This window comes from Lepus europaeus, chromosome 15, assembly GCF_033115175.1.
Source record: "Lepus europaeus isolate LE1 chromosome 15, mLepTim1.pri, whole genome shotgun sequence".
NCBI lineage: Eukaryota > Metazoa > Chordata > Mammalia > Lagomorpha > Leporidae > Lepus > Lepus europaeus.
The window spans coordinates 25733271-25758312 of NC_084841.1; the positions used below are offsets into that span (position 1 = coordinate 25733271).

Consider the following 25042-nt stretch of genomic DNA (forward strand, 5'->3'; position numbering starts at 1 on the left):
CCAATCTTTTCCTTTTTAAGAAATGACTATTTGAGGTCACCTTATGTAAAAGGGCACTTCAAAAGGTTCACAAAAAAATGGAATTAAAATTGGTGCAAAAAATTGAAATCTATGCAGTTTTTTCATAATATGCATTTCTCACACTTTCTGAAGACACTGTGTATGCATGAATTTCAAAAGTAATTTTTCACCAAAAGAGTGCCTATTAATTTCATTTTTGATGAACTTTTTAAAGTATCCACTTATATAAACATGTAATAAGGCCTATAAAGCAAAATTTGAAGCCACCTTCACATAAATCCCCATTGAAAAAATAAAAAGAAAATAAGAGTATGACATAAGGTTGTGTGGGGGAAAAAACCACCTACTTTCTGATGCTTAGCACCACGAATGTGGGCAGCATATGCATCTGCTCCTGTACAAGACACATCGCAGAGCTCACAACGTAGCTGATTTTGAGTCCCACGAGTAGAGTTGTTGCTGCTGCTGGTATTTTGTGAGGCTTTCAATGCGGCTTCTTTTTTTTTATGTTTCTGTCCTTCTAAATGTTCTTTATACGTCTGTTTCAGACAAAAAGGACAAATTTTGCTTCATTAATTTTCTTTCTACGTTATTAAAATCATTTAATTCTCAAACCTCTAATGCTCATTTTAAAATGAGAACTATACAAATTTTTAAAACAGCTGAATAGGAGTATGTGGAATTCCTTATATAGATGATCTATCTCTACTGCTATATACATTATTTATCAAGAAAATGCTTAGTATGTGGAATTCCTTATATAGATGATCTATCTCTACTGCTATATATATTATTTATCAAGAAAATGCTTTGGGTTACAAAGTATTTTGATTCACAGCTATAATATCAGGCAACTGCTTTCAGTTTTAAAAGTATGTATCTTTTTTTGTTGATGTTATTTATCTATACTGTTGAACAGAGATGATTAACAGACAATGATCATTCCACAAAGAAATTATCTAACCATAGGATTAAGGGGTGAAAAGTGTACCTAACACAACTGAAACATTAGAAGAAAAAATAAAGTTAACATGGCAACAATATCCTTTATGTACAGCTATGTTTGTTTATAAAACCTGCCTAACTCAGAATGCATTTTGACACAGGATTTGTGTTAGAATTCATCAAACCCTGAAAAAAGCTTATTTAAAATGCCTAAGAGCCCAAACTGGATATATTTGCAAGGAAAACCAATGTAAGGGTAATGTTAACCAACAAAATAGTTTAATTATATATCAAACATCATCTTGCATGCAGATGATGGAGGGAGGCAGTTAATTAAAATAACAGGTGTTTAATAAAAACAGTTGGGCAGTTTTACTTTTTTGAATGGGAATAATGGATCCTATTTCCTATCTCATTTTTAAAATGTTTAAGAAAAAAATAATTACCAAAAAATTATCTATTCATCACAGATTTCAGAGATGAGACTTCAGAGTACTCTAATTTTTAAGAGAACCCTTTCCATAAATGAAATCTTAGGCAAAAGTACAGAGAGTTGTTGTTTTGGGGAAAAAATAAGAGAAACCTAAGACCTAGTCATTTGATTCTCTTATCTGCAGTGGCCTGATGTGGTTCCACAAAGCAATTTGAGTCATTTATTTGGGACAAGTTCCTGTTACTGCATGAGAAAACAAAAGCCCAAAGAAGTTAGGCATTTAACTGCCCAAGGTCACATGGTTAGTGGCCCAGACAACTACAACTTTGGTCTCTAAATCTGAACTGACTTAGTTTCCCTCACATCCATACTAAGATTCTTAGATCTCAGTGACAGTTTTCTCTAAGTTCATTAACTCCTTGGGGGTAATCTCTCTGATGTGCAGAAAGAAGTACCCCTGATTTGTTCCTGTGTAATCACCTAGTTCCTTGTCTCCAATCAATGGTCAGCTTCATATTTACTCTTTCTATATGCCGTTGTTAATCTATCATGTTCTTTTCCCTTTATAGGGAACCTACACAGTCAATAAATCTCTTATATCTGCTGCCAATCACAACATCATCCACTCAGTCACAGAGTAGAATATACTCCCCTCCAATACTAAAACCAACATCCTTGTTCTCTTTCATGTTTACTCTGGATCCCTGCAAACATTCTCTAACTCGTCCTTACCAACCATGTAACCACAATAAAAACATTTCTTTTTCTTCTTATATTACCAAGGAGAAGGAGAGTTTTATCTATTTACCCACATATATTTAAATGTTCCCTAAATTTGGTATAACTCAGAGAATGCCAGAAATTGAAAACACATCTCAAATTTAACATTGAAAATAGAACTAATCTAGTAAATTACAAAGAATGGACACAGGTAGGTCAGAGGTGGGAGATGGATAGAACTTGAAGAAACAACCAGAAAGTCAAAATCTGATCTTTTCTTTTTGAATAATACATCTTATCTGCCAAGCTGCTTACTAAACTTTTATAGTCAGAGTAAAAACAAGTTAAGATTGAGAAGGGATTTGAATCCATAAGTTTTTACAAATAGACTCAGGAAATAAACCATAATAAAGGTCTTAATATTCTTCATTAGTTGTTATTTTTGAAAAAGACCCTAACATCTTTCTTCTTCCCAAAGTTCCCATTGTCTTCATGGATGACTACAGAAATAAGTAACATTCCATAAAGCATATACAAAAGTCAATCTCACTAAAAACGATACATTATTGGTAATCAATTAAGAATTCTGTAAAAGGCTTTACATAGTAAGTTATGGATGCTAATGGGAAAAAAATCATAGAAATTAATTTGACCCTCAAAGCCTAATTAATTCAACATAAAACTTTTAGGTTTAGACAGTAAAGTAGCCTTCCTGAAAAAAGCTATTTGTCCATTCCTCATTTCTATTTCTAAATATTTTATAGTTTCATCTACCCAGATACAATCCTCATATCTCAATAAAAACAGCTCTTAAAAAAAATGACTATTTCGTGAACAAGACTTATCCATTGCTATCTGTGGAGGACTGACTACCAAAACCTGCATATGCTCTAGTCTCTTAAATAAAATGGCATAGTAACTGCAAATATCCTATCCACGTCCTCATATGCAGGTTAAATCATCTCCAGATTACTTTTAATACCCAATACAATGTAACTGCTTGCGTAAATAGTTGAACTGTATTATTTAGGGAATATTGATAAGGAAAAGGTCTGTACATGTTTAGTACAGACATCTATTTTTCAAATATTTTTGATCTGCCACTAGACTGAATCTGCAGATAGGGAACCTGTGGATACACAGATAACTCTGTATGCATTAGCTAGAAGAAAATATAAACTTTGCAGGCACAAGAGAGAGAATTATCAACCATACTTAACTGTCAAAGATCATTGAGACTGCATTGTAAAATACGTAACAGAAGTACCTGTGGTCCAGCACAGCTGATCTTACAAACATCACAATAGTGAATCTGGGGTGGTTTCGGAGGCTGTTTTGGTTTCAGTTGTTTATTTTGGAATGGTGTTTTTTTAGTAAAGGTGGTCCCTGTCCAGGCAGCTGTTGCAGCAGCAGCAGCAGCTGCTGCCGCCGCCTGCTTCTGTTGCTGCTGCTGCTGTTGGTAGTAGGAAGATGCAGCTGAATACACTGCTGCTTCATAACCTGAATAAGATGTACCTTACAAATAAAACCAAAGATCAAGTTATATAATTATAAAAGGACAAGTGAAACTTAAGTTATAAATTTAATTCAATAAATCCTGTCTGTAAGGATAGTATCTACATATACATATTGAAAAATTTATCTTACAGAACCCAGAAAATATATTCTTTCTAAGTATGTTATTCACTAAGTACTGACTCAATGCATGCCAAGTATTATGGAGGTATAAAGAAAGTCTAAGATTTGGTCTCTACCTTTAAGAAGCTTCAAGTTCAACTGAAAGAACATAGTAAGACTGCTGGACAAATTTATGAGGTTACAAAATCTATTACTATTTCCCTAAACAAAAACCCTCCAAACATAATTTTAAGAAGTGTTGGATCTGGAGCCAGCACTGTGGCATAGCAGGTAAAGCCACTGCCTGTGATACCAGCATCTCATATGGCTGACGGTTCACAAGTCCCGGCTGCTCTACTTCCAATCCAACTGTTTGCTAATGCACCTGGGAGGGCAGTGGAGGATGGCCCAAGCACTTGGGCTCCTATGGGAGACCCAGAGGAAGCTCTTGGCTCCAAGATTCAGATAGGCCCAGCTCTGGCTATTGTGGCCATCTGGGGAGTGAAACAGCAGATGGAAAATCTCTGTCTCTAACTCTGCCTTTCAAATAAATAAAATAAATCTTAAAAAAAAAAAAAAAGTGTTGGATTCGAGGAACAATCTTTACTAGGATACTAGACAGGAAAACAAAACAAAAATACTTGGTAAATAAGATTTGACATGATTTGTAGCTAACAGGATAAAAGAAGAAAACCTACAAAGATGACACTCAAGATTCTGAGTCCTACTGATTGAGTTCTGCAACTGGTAAAACCAAGAAACTGTTTTGGGGAGGCAAAGTAAATCAATCAAGATTAGCAGCAGTTCATGAAATGTGCCTGGAATTCAGATGAAAATATAGCATAACAGGAGTTTGGAATGAGGGACCAATCTTAAGTACCATCTTCCAGAAGATGAAAAAGCACTGTGTCTTCTGGTTAAATATATCAAGTCTATCCATTTCCACTGGTCAGTGTCCACCAAATAAGCAGGTTATGCCAATTACTGACACATATATATGTTTATCTTCAGTGATTTAAGGGGTTTCAAAAACTGTAGAACTTATACATTTGACAAACTTCTTTTAAAAATGTTAAGCAACTTGTAGTTGTTTTAAATTTGACAAAGCCCACTTGCAAAGTGGAAAACTTACCACTTTTTATCACAATCATCTCTGGAAATATGGTAGATTGTGTAGTCACTATATTCCAGTTAGACATTTTAACTCTAAATGGTAATGATAATGGAGGCATACAGTGATAAAAGGTTCAGGAGAGAGTTGTTAGTTGTCATGACGCAGAATTACTTAAGGGGAACTGAACTTTTTAGTCTCTTGAATGTATACTGCATCAAAAAAAGTCTTAGGATTTACTGACCAGGTAGTATCTAAACACATATAAGAAAATATAATTAGAAGGCTGAAAACCAAGATGCACAAGCAATCAGTAATCATGAGATTTCTTTTAATTTGGAGATTTCTTCCTTTAATTTTATTTATTTGAAAGGCAAAGTAACAGAGAGGGGTAGAGAGATTGTCCACCTTCTGGTTCATTCCCCAAATGGTCACAACATCTAGGACTGGGCCACGCCATGCCAAAGCCTGGAACTCAATCTGGGACTCTCTGTTACCTCCCTGAGTGTACATCAGAAGGAAGCTAGATTGGAAGTGGAGAAACCAGGGCTTGAATCAGACACTCTGATACAAGATGTGGTACCTCATTCTGCGGCTTGACCACTGTGTTGAACACCTGCTCTCATAATCATGGCAATCTGAAACTGGAAATATCTAGGAGAGAAAGAAGTCAGGCAACTTCTGAGAAAATCCTTCTTAGGTTTTAATGTCACACTGTGATGGTATATAAATGCTTATGAAGTTTTCAGATAGAAAACATAATAGGTAATACCTGAAAAAAAGTAGGAAGTAGGTAGGCTTATATCAGCAATAGGCAGATAATCAAACAAAAAAATAGTGAGAAAACAATTGCTATAAATGGCTGAAAAAAAAAGCTGTAGGTCAATACTCTCTACAGGGCAGTCCTATCAATAGCCTGTCGCTCAAGAATGTAATAAAAAGAACCTAATTAAGGGGCTGGCAGAGTAGCCCAAGCCTCTACCTGAGGCGCTGGCATCCCATATGGGCACCAGTTTGTGTCCCAGCTGCTCCTCTTATGATGCGGGTCTCTGCTATGGCCTGGGAAGGCAGCAGAAGATGGCCCAAGTGCTTAGGACCCTGCACGGTGTGGGAGACCCGGGCGAAACTCCTGGCTTCAGATTGGCCCAGCTCCAGCTGTTGTGGTCATCTGAGGAGTGAATCAGACGATGGAAGACCTTTCTCTTTGTGTCTCTGTCTGTAGCTCTACACCTCAATAAAGTCTTTTTTTACCGGGACTCAAACCAGTACCCATATGGGATACCAGCACTGCAGGCCAGGACTTAAATGCTGCACAACAGTGCCAGCCCCTTGAGATACTTTTAATAGTGGAATTTAGACAAACATTTTTTGTCTATAAATTTAAAAGCATTTAGCTCTGAGCTTAATTAGGTTCTATTTTTTAAAAGACTTTATTGGCCGGCGCCGCGGCTCAATAGGCTAATCCTCCGCCTCGCGGCGCCGGCACACCAGGTTCTAGTCCCGGTTGGGGCGCGGGAGTCTATCCCGGTTGCCCCTCTTCCAGGACAGCTCTCTGCTATGGCCCAGGAAGGCAGTGGAGGATGGCCCAAGTGCTTGGGCCCTGCACCCCATGGGAGACCAGGAGAAGCACCTGGCTCCTGCCATCGGATCAGCGCAGTGTGCCGGCCGCGGCGGCCATTGGAAAGTGAACCAACGGCAAAGGAAGACCTTTCTCTCTGTCTCTCTCTCTCACTGTCCACTCTGCCTGTCCAAAAAAAAAAAAAAAAAAAAAAAACAGTTATTTTTAGATAATTACTGATCAGGACCATAATTTTCACATAAAAATTTTAATTATAAACACATTTTCCAAATGACTTTAGCTCTTCTGTAATGAAAGTATAAAAATGCCACTTATGGGCCAGCGCTGTGGTGTAGTGGGTTAAGCCTCTATGGCCTACAATGCTAGCATCCCATATCAGTGCCAGTTTGAGTCCCGACTGCGCTGTTTCAGATCTAGCCCTGTTAGTGGTCTGGAAAGGCACTGGAGGATGGCCCATGCACCAATGTGGGAGACCCGGAGGAAGCACCTGGCTTTGGATCAGCTCAGCTCAGTTCCAGTCGTTGTGGACATTTGGGGAGTGAACCTATGGATGGAAGATTTCTCTCCTCTTCTCTCTGTAACTCGGACTCTCAAATATATATATTTTTAAATGCCACTTAAATTTAACTTCATGGATTATCGAGAAAACAAAAAGTGGAATAAGAGCAGAGATCAATAGTGCTATACAACCAGATCGTCTAGTATTTAAAATTTAGGGTCTACAATATGAGAAACTGTGTGTCAGACAGCGCAGTTAACAAGACAGCTATGAAACAGATGAGAAAACAGGCTTAGAGATTAACACTGTTAATTTTAACTATAAAATTCATGTTAACCTTAATATTTCTAAAATAATCTCCATTTACACAGTCTAAAAGCTAATAAAAGGTAAATTTAATTATAGCAAAGTTTCCTCTACTTTTCTGAATTATTAAAGGACACTTTAAATTTTCCTATGACTACTAGCAAAATGTGTATTTCTTTAAACAGTACTTTGAAAAGAACAAAATGGTAAACTTTAGGAAAAGAAAACATCCACCTAAAAAGTACTTTTTAATAAAACACTTATCAATGAGGTGAGTGATATGGTGTTGGTAAAGTTGCTGCCTGCAATGACCATATCCCACATGGGCACTAGTTCAAGTCTTGGCTACTCCACTTCTGATCCAGCTCCCTGCTACTGAGCCTGGGAAAGCAGTGGAAGATGTCTAAAGTACTTGGGCCTCTACACTCACATGGAAGACTGAGAAGAAGCTCCTGGCTGTGGAGATCATTTTGGGGAGTGTACCAGTGGATAGAATACTTCTCTATCTCTCTCCTTTTCTCTCTCTGTATCTCTCTTTCAAATAAATAAATCTTTTTTAAAAAGTTTATCAATTAGCAAGCCATATTAGAACAGCAAAAAACATAATTTTAAGTGGATAATATCGGAAACAAAAAAATACCATTTCAGTAGTTAAGTCCACCATGCTATAAGTCATCACTCAGTAGGCAGTAATATTCTAGAACTCCTCATTTTAATGAGATAAGATGAACAGATGATCTAAGTTGCAGCTGCCAACAACTGAAGATATAAAACTCCAGAGTTGTAAAGATGTCTCTGGATGACAATTAAACACTATCTAACACTTATTTTTTAAAAAAGTGCATACTCTCACATCTAGAATTTTATCCTAGGGGAAAGAAGAGGACAAATGCACAAATAAAATACAGTATATCCATAAAATACTAGTCAGACTTTGAAATGATCTCTAAATACCTCTGGTATTGTGAAATGGCTGATTATTTATAGCAGGGAAAACTCAAGAGTATATCTGCAACAACCTATGCTGCCAGAAAGGAAAGAAGCGCTCAGAGATCAATGAGACGATATTGAAAAGACTCAGGAGGTGGTCTAAAGAGCACCCACTGGCCAAATCTGAGGCAATGAGAGCCCAAAATGAGAATATATTACAATATACTGAATAAAAAAGAATGAAGCCATAGTAGTATAAAGAAAGAAATGGGAGGAGGGGACCTTTCTTTAGAGAATGCCTAAGAATCAATGTAAAACACATCCTGAAACTATCATTGTAGAAACTGATTCAGCTAAACTTTCTCTCACACTAGTGAAAGGTATGAAAGGGCAAAAGGCTCACAGATTTTTTTTTTTTAAAGATTTCTATTTATTTATTTGAAAGTCAGGATTACACAGAGAAGGAGAAGGAGAAGGAGGGGGGGGGGGGAGGTCTTCCTTCTGGTGGTTTACTCCCCAACTGGCCGCAATGGCCAGAGCTGTGCTGATCCAAAGTCAGGAGCCTCCTCCGGGTCTCCCAAGCAGGTGCAGGAGCCTAAGGACTTGTGCCATCCTCTACTGCTTTCCCAGGCCACAGCAGAGAGCTGGATTGGAAGTGGAGCAGCCGGGACATGAACTGGCACCCATATGGGATGCCGGCACTTCAGGTCAACCCGCTGCACCACAGTGCCGGCCCCAGATTGTTAATTACAAAGGAAAAGGTATCTTTACAATGGAGACATTTGGTAGACATCACTTTAATCAATGAAGGCATCATCAATAAGAAATAAAACTAACATTATTTTTATACACCCTGATGTGATGAAATGGAAAAGTTCACCCATGGGGTTTTCATGCCTAAAAACTTCCTAAACACAAATAAATTATCTGATAAATCCAGAGCTTGGGATATTCTACAAGACAAATGGTTTAAACTCTTCAAAACTGTCAATGTCAAAAGAATTAAAAAAAAAACAAAAAACAAAAAACAAAAAACAAAAAAAACCACCTAGGATTGCTCTAGACTGAAGGAAACTAACAAAGTATAACATCCAAGAACTTTGGGCTCTGAATTTGGAGTGGGCATGTGGCATGGTGGGTTAAGCTATGACTTGCAATTTCCATATTTGGTATCATGGTGTCAGTTTGAATATCGGATACTCTGCCTCCAATCCAGCTCCTTACTAATATAACTGTGAAGCAGCAAATGATGGCTCAAGTACTAGAATCTCTACTACTCAAGTGTAAGACTGTGATGGAGTTCCTGGCTCCTGGCTTTAGCCTAGCCTAACCTTGGCTGTTGTGGCCATTTTGGGAGTGAGCCAGTAGATGGAAGCTCTCACTCTCCTGTCACTCTGCCTTGCAAATAAGCAAATAAATAAATCTTTTTAAAAAGAGCACAAACATCAAATATATACTGTCCAACCCTAGAAGATATTTGTGAAAACTGGGGAAAATGGTGTATTAGATATTATCTACATTCAATTTTATAATATTGGTAATGTGGTTCAGAATGTTCTTGTAAAAACATTCTGAAGAATTCAGAATAAGATAAAATGGCTACAACCTACAAAAAATACTAGATAAAATGGCTACAACCTACGAAAAATACTGTGGTGAGCTATATGCAAATCAATTATAAAGAGGAGATAAAGCAAATGTGACAAACTATCAATTGGTTAACCTGGGTCAAGAGTATATGGATCGGCCGGCGCAGCGGCTCACTTGGCTAATCCTCCGCCTGCAGTGCCGGTACTCCAGCTTCTAGTCCCGGTTGGGGCACCAGATTCTGTCCTAGTTGCCCCTCTTCCAGTCCAGCTCTCTGCTGTGGCCCGGGAGTGCAATGGAGAATGGCCCAAGTGCTTGGGCCCTGCACCCGCATGGGAGACCAGAAGAAAGCACCTGGCTCCTGGCTTTGGATTGGTGCAGTGCGCCGGCCGTAGCAGCCATTTTGGGGGGTGAACCAACAGAAAGAAGACCTTTCTCTGTCTCTCTCTCTCTCTCTAATTCTGCCTGTCAAAAAAAAAAAAAAAAAGAGTATCTGGATGGTTCCTTGTACTATTCAATTCTTTTACAGAATTTAAAATTTCCAAAACAAAAAGTTAGGTAAAAAACAATCAAAGAAATGATACAGCGCTTTATTTAGTGATACGAAAAGACACTCATATCATGAGTTTACAGAATAGCATGTATAATAATACTTCATTTTTATAAAAAAAACCTAAAATTTAAATATAGTTCCATGAAAGAAAAGTACAGAGACATGTATTAAAAGCATTAATGACAGGGGTGGGCATTTTCCCTAGTGGTGGAGATACCAGTGATACCATAGCAGAGTGCCTGGGTTCCATATCCACCTCCACTCCTGACTCCAGCTTTCTGCTAATACAGACTCAGGAAGGCAGCAGTGATGGCTCAAACAACTGAATTACTTCCACTCATATAGGAGTCCTAGAATGAGTTCTCAGCTTCTCTCCCAGCTCCCAGGTTAAGCCCCTGCAGGAGGCCACTGAGGGGTATTTGGGAAATGAACCAATAGATTGTTGAAGCAAATGCTTAGTGGCTTAGCTTTTTTCCTCTTTCCTTAAATTTACAGATTTATTTTTTTCTTTTAAAGACATTTATTTTATTTTTAATAGTAAACTTTTATTTAATAAATATAAATTTCAAAAGTACAACTTTTGGACTATAGCGGTTCTTCCTCCCATAACCACCCTCCCACACGCAAACCATTCATCTCCTACTCCCTCTCCCATCCCACTCTTCATTAAGATTCATTTTTAATTATCTTTATCTACAGAAGATCAACTCTATACTGAGTAAAGATTTCAACAGTTTGCACCCACACAGATACACAAAGTATAAAGTACTGTTTGAAGATCAGTTTTACTATTAATTCTCATAGTACAACACATTAAGGACACAGGTCCTACATAGGGAGCAAGTGCACAGTGACTCCTGTTGTTGATTTAACAATTGACACTCTTATTTATGACGTCAGTAATCACCCAAGGCTCTTGTCATGAGCTGCCAAGGCTATGGGAGCCTCTTGAGTTCACAAACTCTGACCTTAATCAAAGTGGAAGTTCTCTCCTCCCTTCACAGAAAGGTATCTCCTTTGATGGCTCCTTCTTTCCACCGAGATCTCACTCACAGAGATCTTTCATTTAGGTCATTTTTTGCCATACTTCTTGGAATTCTATGCCTGAGATACTCTCATGGGCTTTTTAGCCAGACCTGAATGCCTTAATGGTTGATTTAAAGATTTATTTATTATTTGAAAGGCAGAGTTAGCAAGAGAGAGAGAGGGGGAGGGGGATCAATCTTCCATCCCCTGGTTCACTACTCAAATGGCTACAATGGCGAGGTCTCAGCCAGGCCAAAGCCAGAGCCTGGAAATCCATCCAGGTCTCCCACATGGATGGCAGGGGTCCAAGGACTTCAGCCATTTTCCACTGCTTTCCCAGGTGCATTAACAGGGAGCTAGACTAGAAGTAGAACAGCTGGAATTTGAACCAGTGCTCACAGGAGATGCCAGTCTCAGGAGGCAGCTTGCCAAAATGCTGGCCCGAAATCTAGTTTCTAATATAAAATAACAATATTACTCATGTAATAAGGCAATCAATAACAAACAATTATCTTCATGCTGTATATGGTTTAATCAAGCAACTAAAAGGACTGAGAGAAAAAGAAGTCAGGACATGTAAGTGAGAAACAACTAATAGAAAAATGACACTGATATTTCCTATTTTGTTGAAGCTAATGTACCTTTTTTTTTAAGTTTCCAAATTTCATCACAAAAATCTTGGTTACAATTATAACTAGTAGAACAGGGAGGGAAAAAAACATTGAGAAGTCTTGAATGACAGATCTGAAGATAACAAATTTAATCATTTCTTTAAATCTTAACACGATCTATTTCCTAAGCAGGGACTATTCAGGACTGCCTTTAATCTCCCTCTTAATGTTTTATAAAATGTCTTTCTACTCTAATCCCCTCTGATCAGGCCTTCATCAATTCACCAGCTCAGCCAGAGTTCTCAGACACTAACATCAACACCCTTTTTGAGTTCTGCATGTTCATGACAGTTAACAAATCTACTTCTACTACTTTGCTGAAGAGTTTTCCTGTGGCACCCTTTCTGCCCACCTGATAAAGACAGAAAATATAAGAGAACATACAAGGCTTTTTCACTTTGACATTTCTACCTTCATCTCCTGACATTTACCCATGTACCTTATATTCCAGCCTAATAAACTCCATGCCTTCCTAGTTCATTAGCATACCAGAATAACAGTTAAACATCTGAGAATTAAAGTATTTTTAAAACCCAGGAGTCAGGCTTCTAATATCCAAGCTACTACAAATTATAGAGATTAAAAACAGAAACTGCCCATATCACCTTAAAGCCTTCTATGAGACAAGACAATATATCAAAGAATAAAGAAAATAAAAAACAGTAACAAATCATACAGCAATACAAAACTGTCTACAAAAAAGGCAATGTATCACAATACTGCAAACTATCTCAATTAGACGCTAGCAAGAGAGGTGGATGTATTAAGGTTTCTTTCAATTCAGAAATTACATGATCATTTAGTGAAAATGAAGTTCAGTCCTTCCACCATCTTACAGTTGTTTACAAAAGGCTATCCAGTATTTTCCAGATTATTTAGTCCCCAAAATAAATATGAAGAAAAGCTCTTTGACAGCCAAAATGAATGATACAAATGACTTGCATGTGGTATTCCCTAAGTCTTAACCATGACTTTTAAAATTCATTTTGAAAAATCAGAAAGGAAATAATACTGGAAAATCCCCAAAGAGCATTTGACATTCGCTAACATCGTCCTTTAAACAAAGAAACAAAAAAACCATACAACTTATAGTATGTATGGTCTATTTGTCTTATTATGCATAAATATTTGTATTAATGCTTACCATCAATTCCTGTTATTGGGAGTAAAATTATGCAACAGAAAAACAACAGAGAATTTATAGTAAGTTTCTTTGTAATATGATTACTCATTTAAACACAATTTACTAGTCTTACCAGAATAAGTAACTGCTGTGGTACTGTAAGTAGCACTCTGAGTATAGGACGGCACCACAGTAGCCGCAGCTGCTACTGGCTGTACGGTAGAGGACACAGGATAAATGGAGAAAGTAGTGGTAGCTGGACTCGGTGTGGCTGGTTTTATGGCTGTCACTTGTCGAGTTTGCTGGGCTTGAGTATACTGAGTTGCACCTTGGCTATAACCTGCTTTGGGAGCTAAAATGGAAAAGAGAAGTCAGAAAAATCAAAAGGGTTGAGTCACTGTGGTTACTGCAACAATATTCTTAAAACTAGAAAAAACCGGTAGAAACATTATTAACTCTAAATGTTATGCCAGCTATTTCTGCTTGAGGTAAAAACTTACCATCGTAGGTTAAAATGATTTACTATGACTTCTCAAATGCTTTCTACATATTTCTAAAATGATACTACAGTTAACTAAAACAGCAGTAAAACTTACAATGGGTAGAATTAAATTTTTTAGAAAAGAGGCACGTATGCATGTATGTATTTACATCAGTAAATCTAGTAGTGAGTATGGTTTAAAGTTAGAAATAGAGTAGACAAAGGGTCAGAGCATATATTTCAATTAACATTAGAAATCTTAATACATAATTATATGGAACTTGTTCACATACCACTCACTGCAGTCTACTGATTATCCACAGTAAACTTCAATCCTTAATTCCAATTCACAAAATGCTACTGATATATATCATCAAATGTCAATAGCCTGAGTACAGCTATTCTTTTTTTTTTTTAATTCATTTATTTGAAAGTCAGAGTTACACAGAGAAAGAAGGAGAGTCAGAGACAGAGACAGAAGTCTTCATCTGTTGATTCACACCCCAATTGGCCACATCAGCTGGAGCTGTGCCAATCTGAAGCCAGGAGCCAGGAGCTTCTTCTGGGTCTCCCATGTGGGTGCAGGGGCCTAAGGACTTGGGCCATCTTCTACTGCTTTCCCAGGCCATAGCAGAGAGCTGGATCGGAAGCGGAGCAGCCGGTTCTCTAACTAGCACCCATAGCAGCTTCACCCGCTATGCCACAGCACCAGTCCCTGAGTACAGTTATTCTTAATGGTTAAACTGTATGCTGTTCTTGGCCACATTTAAAACAAATTTATACTCTGAAAAGAATCTCACGAGGGGCTGGCGCTGTGGCATAGCAGGTAAAGCCTCCACCTGCAGTGCTGATATCCTCTATGGACTCCAGTCTGAATCCCGGCTGCTTCACTTCCAATCCAGATCTCTGCTATGTCCTGGGAAAGCAGAAGATGGCCTAAGTGCTTGGGCCCCTGCACCTGCATAGGAGACCTGGAAGAAGCTCCTGGCTCCTGGCTTTTGATCGGTCCAGCCTCAGCTGTAGAGGCCATTTGAGGAGTGAACCGGCAGATGGAAGACTCTCTCTCTCTGTGCTTCTGTCTCTCTGCCTTTCAGATAAATAAATAAATCTTTAAAAAAAAAAAAAAGAATCTTATGAACCTCATTATCAATCATTTAAATTAATAATCAGTCATTAATAATCATTAAAGCATATAAATAATTCTGGGAAAGGCTCAAATATCAAGGGGCCAAACCCATTTTATGCTCTATTAAGTAAAAGCACCTTGTAATTTTTATCTCTATCTGCTTATCAAATTTGATTCACACAACACACAGAGAGGAACTTAATATACAAGATCTAAAGGATTTCAAAAAGTCATATGGTCAATGTCAGAACTCAAGACTAAATCAAGATCTTCTGACTCAGATAATTGAGCACTCTTAAGCACAAGCTAAGCTTAGTAACTAACCAGCTTCTTTTGTGTAGTTTATTTCAGCAGGAAGAGAGCTGTATACTTAATACCAAAAACGGAGTGTATTTCCAGTAGAGAAGAGCATTATTATGAATTACTTCCATGCATGGCCTTCTATGATTCAAAGGCAATTCTAGCAGAGAAAGAGGACATGGCTAGAACCTGCCACTCAAGATGATATACTACATTGAATCTGGAAGGACTCAAACGTTTTATCTTCATTAAAAAAATACCCTGAATCATTATTTCAATAGTTTATAATAAAATCACCTGTCTGATAGTAGGTTTCAGCAACAGAAGGCTGAGGCTGGGCAGCGGCAGCTACGGCAGCAGCAGTTGCTGTTGGTTGTTGGTAGTACTGCTTACTATCGTAAGCTACAGCAGGAGCTGTGGATCTTACATAGGAGTAGGAGTCCTAAAGAAAAAGAATGAGAGAAAATACTGTTATAAGTAGCAAGAAAAAAATTCTTCCCATATACAGGTCTATTAAAGGAAAACAAAAAAAACTAATTTGTAGTTTTATGTCAAATCTAGACATAAAAGAATTTAATTCAATACAGAGGATTCATTTCTAATTTCATCAAATAAGAACAAAAGCATTCCAAGCAGCATATTTCAGTTTTACAATTCGAAAAATCACTGAAATATTTTTTAAATATTTAAATAAAAATAAATTTTATTTAAAAATTCATGGGAGTGGGTAGCTTTATGACACAGCAAGTTAAACAGCCACCTGCAATGCTGGCATCCCATATCAGCACCTGTTCCAAGCCTTGGCTGCTCCTCTTCCAATCCAGCTTCCTCCTAACATACCTTGGAAAGCAGCAGAGGACGGCCCAAACGCTTGGGCCCCAGCATCCCACGTGGGAGACTTGGATGAAGTTCCACACTCCTGGCTTTGGCCTTGCTATTGTGGCCACCAGGGAGTGAACCAGAGAATGGAAGATTTCTCTCTCCTGCCCTTTAACTCTGTCTTTTGAATATTTAAATTAAAAAAAAAATCATACTGCTTTGCCTTAAAGGATTCCACAGTATTAGAAAATGAAACTTGTGTTACTAAATTTTCATTACTCCAGCTTTAATTCTTTCTTTTCTTCAAAAAAGATCAAGGTAAGCTGGGTGGCTTCTAGCACTGAATAAAGTGAGGAGGGTTGGGAAGGTATACAGATGGAAAGGCTGAGAAAGCAGGCAAGACCCCAAAAATAATGGGTTTCACTGACCCTATTAAAAGCAAAACTTGGGGATGGCACTGCAGCTCAGCAGGTTAAGCCACCGACTGAAGTGTCAGCACCCTATATCAGAGTGCTAGTTCCAGTCCCAGCTGCTCAGCTTCCAAATCATCTTCCTGCTAATGTGCCTGGGAAGGCAGCAGATGATGACCCAGGTACCTGGGCCCCACCCATCATGTGAGAGACCAGGATGGAGTTCCAGGCTCATGGTTTTGGCCTGGGTCAGAACTGTCTGTTGAAGCCATTTGGGAAGTGAATTAGTAGATGGAAGACCTCTCTCTTCCTTTAAAATATGTAAATCAATCTTAAAAGAATTTATTGGGGCCAATGCTGTGGCATAGAAGGTTAAGCCTCCATCTGCAGCACCAGCATCCCATATGGGCATCGGTTTCAGTCCCAGCTGTTCCACTTCTGATCCAGTTCCCTGCTAATGACCTGAGAGAGCAGTGGAAGATGGCCCAAGTCCCTGGCTCCTGGCTTAAAATCAGCCCAACTTCAGCAACTGCAGCCATCTGGGGAGTAAACCAGCGATGGAAGACCACTCTGTCTCTTCCTCTATCTGTAACTCTGCCTCTCAAATAAATAATTTTTTTTAAAAAAAGAATTTATTTTACTCTCTCTGGGCATAATGAAATGTAAGCACACATACCAAAAGTAATTCCAAGAATAGAACTTATCAAAAATTAACAGTGTATGCTAATATTATTCATTTTTATGTCAACAAATTCCCATGCTTTAGAAAGAATACAAAAATGGGGAAACTCCAGAGGGACTACAGTTTAAAAACAGATCCTAAACACAAACAATGGATTAGAGAAACCAGGACCAAATTTAATAAGCAACTGTTCTAGTAATGTTCTCAACCAAAATAAAGTCAAGATGATTTAATTGCCCTTTAAGACTGAAAAGAAGTGCCTGGATGAGTAAGAACATGATCACAGTTGTGATATACTAAAAATCTTGACAGGATTCTCTCTCTCTGTCTTTCTCTGATATATTTATTTATTTAACAGGCAGAGTTACAGACATTGGGGGAGAGACAGAGAGAGGGGTCTTCCATCTGCTGGTTTACTCCCCAAATAGCAATAGCTAGAGCTGGGCCAACTGGAAGCCAGGATCTTCTTCCAGATCTCCCACGTGGGTGCAGGGACCCAAGCACTTGGGTCATCTTTCACTGCCTTCCCAGACCATTAGCATGGAGCTGGATCAGAAATGGAATAGCTGGGACTGGAATTGGCACCCATTTGGGATGCCGGCACCACAGGTGGTGGCTTAACCTATTACACCACAGCACTGGCCCCTAGGATTTCTACCTTTAATAGATTACAAGAAGCAAACAGGAGGTATTTCTGCCTGATACAGTTTAGACCCATGATTCTTAAATATGTTTCAATTGAATAATGCCATAGCACAGGGCCAGCATTATGGCATAATGGGTCAAGCAGATGCTTTTGACAATGGCATCTCACATCATGGTGCCAGTTCAAGTCCAAGCTACTCTGCTTCCAATCCAGCTCCCTGTTAATATGCCTGGGCCCCTTGCCACCCATGTGAAGACCCAGGTGGAGTTACAGGCTTTGGCTCAGCCCAGTTCCTGCCAATATAGCCATCTGGGGAGTGAACCATGGATGGATGGAAGATCTCTCTCTTTCCCTCTGTTGTACTGCCTTTCAAACAGAATAAACAAATCTTAATAAATAATAATGCCATAATTCAAACAAGGAACATCTTTCTTATGTCTTTTTTTTCTCAAATACCTGAGGTAAAATTAAACACGGATTCTACATAATAAGAGAAATGGATGGGGAAAGGAAAGGAAGATTAATACAAAATTAACAGCAAAGAAATTTAATGTTCTATGTTCCTAAACTACTTAGGAATATCCACTTTACTTTTCTCTATCTTTAGAAGAATATTTTGGAAGACTCAATTTTGAGAAGTACTGGCTTGGGTATTGTGTTATATACATTGAGCCTACTGAAGCTTGTTAAGGCTATTGAGACCAGTAGTTTTCTTACCTGGTAATTTTGTGTAGTAGCTGGGGGAGGTGGTGGTGGTGCTTCTTGTTGCCTCTGGGTATAACCATAGTCAGTTGCTGTGTGTGCAGTGGGGTAGCCTCCATAGGCAGCAGCTGTTGCTGCAGCTGCAACAGCTACTGGAGCAGGCCTGGCAACTGCAACTGTGGCGGCTGCTGGTGCATAGGCAGCAGTAACTGTGTGAGCAGCTACTGGAGCCTGATGGACAGTGTAGCTAGCAACTGTAGTTGGATGAGAATAGGCTACACCCGAAGCTGGCTGTTGGCTATATTGTGAAGTAGAAGAATAAATATAACACAATTTAATTTTAAAATCTATGAGCTAATCAACTTAATAAAAATCACACTTGCAAGTCATTTAATCAGGGCTACAAAAAGGACAAGTATTTGAACTCAAACCTCCTACTCAATACTATTGTTACTATTATTTAATTTTCATTCCTCAATCTCAGTAAGTTATATATTTACACATACTGTTTCAGATCATAGATCATGTTGCAAAGCAAGAATGACAAACTGGGATAATTAACAATATTACCAAATTAGGAAACATCTGATCTGATCAAATTAGGAATTTCAAAAAGTATTTGCTTTATGTAATGTTCTTTACTGTATTCTATAGTTTAAAAAAGTCCACAAAAATGATAAAATATTGTATTCTAATCCAAATTACAGAAAAAATTTCAGGTAGAAAACTGTTAACCAGCAGATTTAGGAAACATTTCTGTTGTTCCAGGGCAGTGGTTCACAACTAGGGAAGATTTTGCCCTCAGGGGACATTTGGCCCTGTTTGAGAGGAGCTAGAGTTGGTATGTATTACCAGCACCTAGTTGGAAGAGTCCAGGGATGCTATTACACATCCTACAATGCACAGGACAGCCCCCTGCAACAAAGAACTACTTAATGTATGTGAACGTTGTGGATGAAAAGTCATACTCTAGGGTACAAAGCCTACATTGGAATCTACTATTTTAGATAAAATTTCCAGCTTTGAGGCAGCATTACATAAATTTATTTTTCTTTTAAAAATATAACAGCATGTGTTGTAAAAGAAATCAAATACCTTGCAATCATAAACATCTCAACCTTAAAGAGCAAAAACATTTCCTAAAACAGGAATCAAATTTCCAACTAAAATTCTAAGTTATTTTAACTTCTAAATTGAGGGCGTCACATAAAACCAAAGGCCTACAGATGTTAGCATATGAAAATATATCTGTTGTTTAAGTTTCTTAGTCATACACTCAAAATTCCACCTGTTAAGGCTGTATTACCAAGGCAGATAGGCCTTTTTCTAAAAGAAGGAAAATCTAAGTTACTTAGCTGGTGGTCTTTAGCTTATCAAAAGCTTTAATATGAACCAACAGTTAGGAATAGCTAATGAAAAATAAATTTTCAAAACTGACAAAAGCTGAAGTGGCACAACTAGAGCATCTGATTCGTGGAGTTAAAGTACAGAGTATTCTGTACTTGTGTACATGGTACCACAAAAACACAGTGCAGAATTAAAATACGGGGCACCATATTTTAACAGTATTATAGAAAACACCCATCAACTAGGATATAAACATACAGAATCAATAAGAAGCTTATGGATATGCATTTTATTTCATATATGAAAAGTGGAGAATCTTAGGAAATCAGTCTAGAAAAGGTGAGATAGCTGCCTTCTAAAAGAAGACACTTACGCCATGCTGCTCCAGAGAACAGAACTAGAACCAATAGATGGAAGTTACAGGGTGGCAGATTTCAGTCCAATATGAAAAAGAAAACAAAAAACAAAGAACAAAAACAAAAAACTTAGAATGGAGTCCAAAGAAACTTTTATAATTTCTATTTGGATGAGGCTGCCATATTTTGATATAAAACTACCTAACATTTTCTACATGAATGCCAATTACAAGATAGGAAAAGGGAAGTTTACATTGTAATAGTGGGAAATTAATATGGGATTGACCCTTTTTATAGACAATTCCACATTTTTAAGCAAGAGTGACAATAACATGTTTATACGTCTTCATCCTAAAACTGAGAAAAAGTTTTATATTTAAAATATGAATACAACAGGTCTGTAAAATTTGCATTTAACATTTACAAATAAGGTAGGATTTCACATATTCAGACTACACTACATAGGAGGGATTTTGGCTATAGAAAAAATTCAGACAGTCTTGAATGTGCACACAACTGCCTCCTAGTATCTATGGAGAATTGGTCCCAGGAGCCCCTGGATACCAAAACCTACAGATGCTCAAGTCTCTTATATAAGTTGGTATAGTGGCAGGCATTTGACCTAGTAGTTAAGACACCTTAACTCATATATGGGGGTGCCTGGGTCAACACCAGGCTCTAATTCCTCATTCCAGCTTCCTGCCAATACACAGCCTGGTCAGCAGTAAGTAATGGCTCAAATAGTTGGGTCCCTGCCACTCATGTGGGAAAGCTAGACTGAATTTCCAGTTTCAGGCTTCAGCCCAACCAAGTCCTGGCCCTTGTGGGCATTTAGGGAGTAAATCAGTGAATGGGAGTCTCTGTCTCTTGAATTGAAAACAAACAAACAAAAAAATGACTTAAAATATACTTTAAGTGTTATATCCTATGTGAATCCTTCTGCATGGTTTAAAATCATCTCTCAATTACTTGTAATACTTGAGACAATGTAAATGTTACGGATACAGTTGCTATACTGTAGTGTTTAGGGAATGAGAAGAAAAGTCAGCAATTTTTAAAAACTTTATGTATTTATTTATTTATTTGAGAGGCAGAGACAGAGAGAATGCTCCTATCTGCTGGTTCACTACTCAAAATACCTTTGATGGATGAACCCAGAAGCAGGAAACCCAATTCAGGTCTCCCACATGGGTGGCAGGCACCCAATTACTCGAGGCATAGCTACTGCCTCCCATGGTCTGCAGGTAGCTGGCTGGAGTCAAGAGCTGGAGGCTGGGCCAGTGTTGTGGAGCCAGCATCCCATACTGCAGTGCCAGTTCAAGTCCCAGCTGCTCCATTTCTGATCCAGTTCTCCGCAAGCAGCAGAGGATGTGATGGCTCAGGCACTTCGACCCCTGTCAACCACGTGACAGACCTGAATGAAGTTTCTGGGTTCCTGGCTTTGGTCTGGCCCTCACTCAGGTGGTTGTGCCCATTTGGGGGAGTGAACCAGTGGATGAAAGATCTTTTTCTGTTTCTCTCTCATTCTACCTTTCAAATAAATAAATCTTAAAAAAAGGGGGTGGGTGGGTGGAGGCTGGTTATTAAACCCAGATGCTTAAAAGACATGAGACAGACACAGGCATCATAACCTGCAAATTAACTGCTAGGCCAAATGCCTACCCCCAGCAATAAAAAAAAAAAAAAAAAAGTATTTTCAATCCATGATTAGGCTAAATAATCCATAAACACAGAACTCAAGGATACAGAAAGCAAACTATTCTTTTCATCCCATTGTTCCTTATCTAGATCTAGTAATATTTCTTGGTCCCCAAAAACTTATCCTGCACGTAAAAACAGAGTAAGAATTTCAAGTCAACTAATTAGGTGGACAATCATACACTGCTTTTGATCCTAACCTTAAAAGTCCACGGGAATCAAGAGGAAATGACCATTTGCTCTGGTTATGACTACTGTAACACCGTAATTAATAGTATTCTCTTTGATTCCAATTATTTCAGTTTGAATAATTAAATAGTCATCCTTCCCAAGAACCATATTAAAAAGATGCTAGTATATTAAGTACTTATTGTATACGCATCTCTATAATTGCATCCCTACTCAGCATCTGGAATGGAACCACAAATTTCACCAAAGGCTATCAGAACAAGTAATACATTTCCAATTCGTACTTAGTCAAGGACTAGGGCAGTTATTCAGAAGAACTCTTCATGGATTGGGGAAGGTGGTGGGTGGGTGGCTGTGTGTTTGGTGTAATGGTTAAGTCACTGTTGGGAACAACATTTCCATCCCATACTGGAATGCCTGGGTTCAAGTCCTGGGCCCAGCTTTCTAACTCACATCCTTAGCAGTCAACAGATGATGGCTTAAGTACTTGGCTGATTGCCACCTATGTGGGAGGCCCAGATGAAGTTCCAGGCTTCTGGGCATTTGGGGAATTAAACAGCAGATAGAAGATCTCTGCCAGGGGCCAGCGCTATGGCACAGTGGATAAAGCCACTGCCTGCAGTGCCAGCATCTCACATGGGTGCCAGTCTGAGTCCAGGCTGTTCCACTTCCAATCCAGCTACCTGCTGTGGCCTGGGAAAGCAGTCCTTGGACCCCTGCACCTGTGTGGGAGACCTGGAAGAAGCTCCTAGCTCCTGGCTCGTGGCTTCAGATTGGCACACCTCGGGTTGTTGTGGCCAACTGGGGAGTAAACCAGCATATGGAAGACCTCTTTTTCTCTCTGCCTCCCCTTCTCTCTCTGTGTAACTCTGACTTTCAAATAAATAAATAAATCTTAAAAAAAAAAAAAAAAAAAGAAGAAGAAGAAGAAGATGATCTCTGTTGGGGGCTGGCGCTATGGCATAGCGGATAAAGCTACCGCCAACAGTGTCAGCATCCCATATGGGCACTGGTCCGAGTCTCGGCTGCTTCACTTCCAAAGAAGCTCCAGCCATTGTAGCCATTTGGGGAGTGAACCAGTGGATGGAAGACTTTTCTCTCTGCCTCTGCCTCTCTGTAACTCTTTCAAGCAAATAAATAAATATATTTAAAAAAATCTGTTTCTCTTTCTGCATTTCAAATAGAAAAAAAATAAGAAATTCTAGAAAAAAAAACTTACTTAAAAAATCAGTGGGCATTTAAATGGAATTAGTGTAGGCCAATCTGGTTATCTACATGATGTAAACAGTAGAGTTTTTCTAAGGATACTTGAAATGGAAATATGGGTTTCAGATAACAGACCAGAGAATTTTTTTTAACTTATTTTCACTTTATTTGAAAGATAGAGACAGAATGCAGCCTTGCGTTTACTATTTCACTTCCCAAATGCCCACAACAACCAGGATTGGGCCAAGCTGAAGCAGTTTCACTCAATCCAGGTCATCAACGTGGGTGACAGGGATCCTACTGCCTCCAAGGGTCTGCATTAACAGGAAGTTGGAATGGAGAATGGAGCTGGGACTTGAACTTAGACACTCCAAAATGGGATATGGGCATCTCAAATGGTGGCTTAATCAGTTAGCCAAATACCTCCTCCATACATTTATTTTTTAAAGATCAGGTTGAATTAAGTTTATATTAGTATAAGTAAAATCATCTGTAAGTTGAAATTGCTAAAATTAGTGCTTTTACCTAGTTTGGAATATTAAAATAAAAAGGAGTTATTTCCCTGTACAATATGCAAATCTTAACTCTTTAAATTATTCCTTGAATAAAATATAACAAAATAAACAAAAAGCCAAGACTTGTGCCATAAGACTTTCATTTCCAAGCATCCCATGGAAACTTCTATTTGTAATATCCTTTGTGAATAAACAAAACTTAGTTTTTTTTGTTTGTTTGTTTTGGTTTTGACAGGCAGAGTGGACAGTGAGAGAGACAGAGAGAAAGGTCTTCCTTTGCCATTGGATCACCCTCCAATGGCCGCCGCGACAGGCGCACCGCGGTGATCCCAAGGCAGGAGCCAGGTGCTTCTCCTGGTCTCCCATGGGGTGCAGGGCCCAAGCACTTGGGCCATCCTCCACTGCACTCCCGGGCCAGAGCAGAGAGCTGGCTTGGAAGAAGGGCAACTGGGACAGAATCCGGTGCCCCGACCGGGACTAGAACACGGTGTGCCAGCACCGCAAGGCGGAGGATTAGCCTATTGAGCCACGGCGCCGGCCTAGATACAGTTTTTAAAAAATTTTTATTTTCATTTTATCTGAGAGAAAGCACACCACCAAGAAGTTCACTCACCAACTGCTCACAATAGACAAGGCTGGGCCAAGCAGAAGCCAGCAGCCCAGAATTCCCTCTGCATCTTCCACATGGGTGTCAGGGACCCAAGTACTTCTGCCATCATCTGCTGCCTTCCTGCCTATCAGGAAGTTGGATCTGAAGTGGAATAACTGGAACTTGGGCTAGGTACTCTACTACGAGATGCAGGCATTCCAAGCAACAATTCAACTGCTGAGCTACACACCTGCCCCAGGATTCAGTTTTAAATTGTGTCAAACTAAATTAATAAATCAAGAAACAAACAAAAATATTTGAGGGCAAATGTCTGCCCTGGTGGTTAAGATGCCTGCATTCTACACTGGAGTACTAGGGTTAGAGTCCTAATTCCACTTCCAATTCCAGTTTCCTGCTATTGTGCATCTTGGGGGGAGGGTCAAGTGATGGCCCAAGTACTTGGGGTTCCTGCCACTCACATGGGATCCAGTTCCTAGTTCCTGGGGAGTGAACCAGTGAATACAAGATCTCTGTCAGTCTCTCTGCTTTTCAAATAAAAACAAACAACACAAAAAACAGTATGTGTAATAAGTGAAAAACTTTAAGAGTCAGACATAAAGCAGGGTTTCTTTGGGGGAAAGGGCAAGGTTACTTCCCTTGGGAAATAAAATTACCCTTTATGTTCTTATACTCACCCTGAAATTTAATTAACAACTTCCAACCCATTAACAGAGCTCAGGCAGCTTTACTAAGATTTTGGATCAGAAGTGGAGCTGCTGGAACTTGAACTGGCAAAACCTCCAGGTGTCTGGTGCAGTGGTAAGTTGCTGTTTGGCACACCCACATTCCACATTG

The 25042-nt window shown here is 38.9% G+C and overlaps 1 protein-coding gene across 3 annotated transcripts in view; it reads right to left on the reverse strand.

Moving 5' to 3' along the window:
* The window catches only part of ZFR (zinc finger RNA binding protein), an 86090-nt gene that overhangs the window by 41655 nt on the left and 19393 nt on the right, over positions 1 to 25042 (reverse strand). For 2 of the 3 annotated variants that reach the window (XM_062212149.1, XM_062212151.1), the window contains exons 3-8: positions 20008 to 20031; positions 18303 to 18585; positions 15326 to 15470; positions 13255 to 13473; positions 3387 to 3634; positions 369 to 560 (exon numbers count right to left, since the gene is read on the reverse strand). In XM_062212149.1, coding sequence (XP_062068133.1) covers positions 369 to 560; positions 3387 to 3634; positions 13255 to 13473; positions 15326 to 15470; positions 18303 to 18585; positions 20008 to 20031 — 1111 coding nt within the window. The remainder of the gene's footprint in view (positions 1 to 368; positions 561 to 3386; positions 3635 to 13254; positions 13474 to 15325; positions 15471 to 18302; positions 18586 to 20007; positions 20032 to 25042) is intronic. The other variant, XM_062212150.1, reaches the window with a different exon arrangement.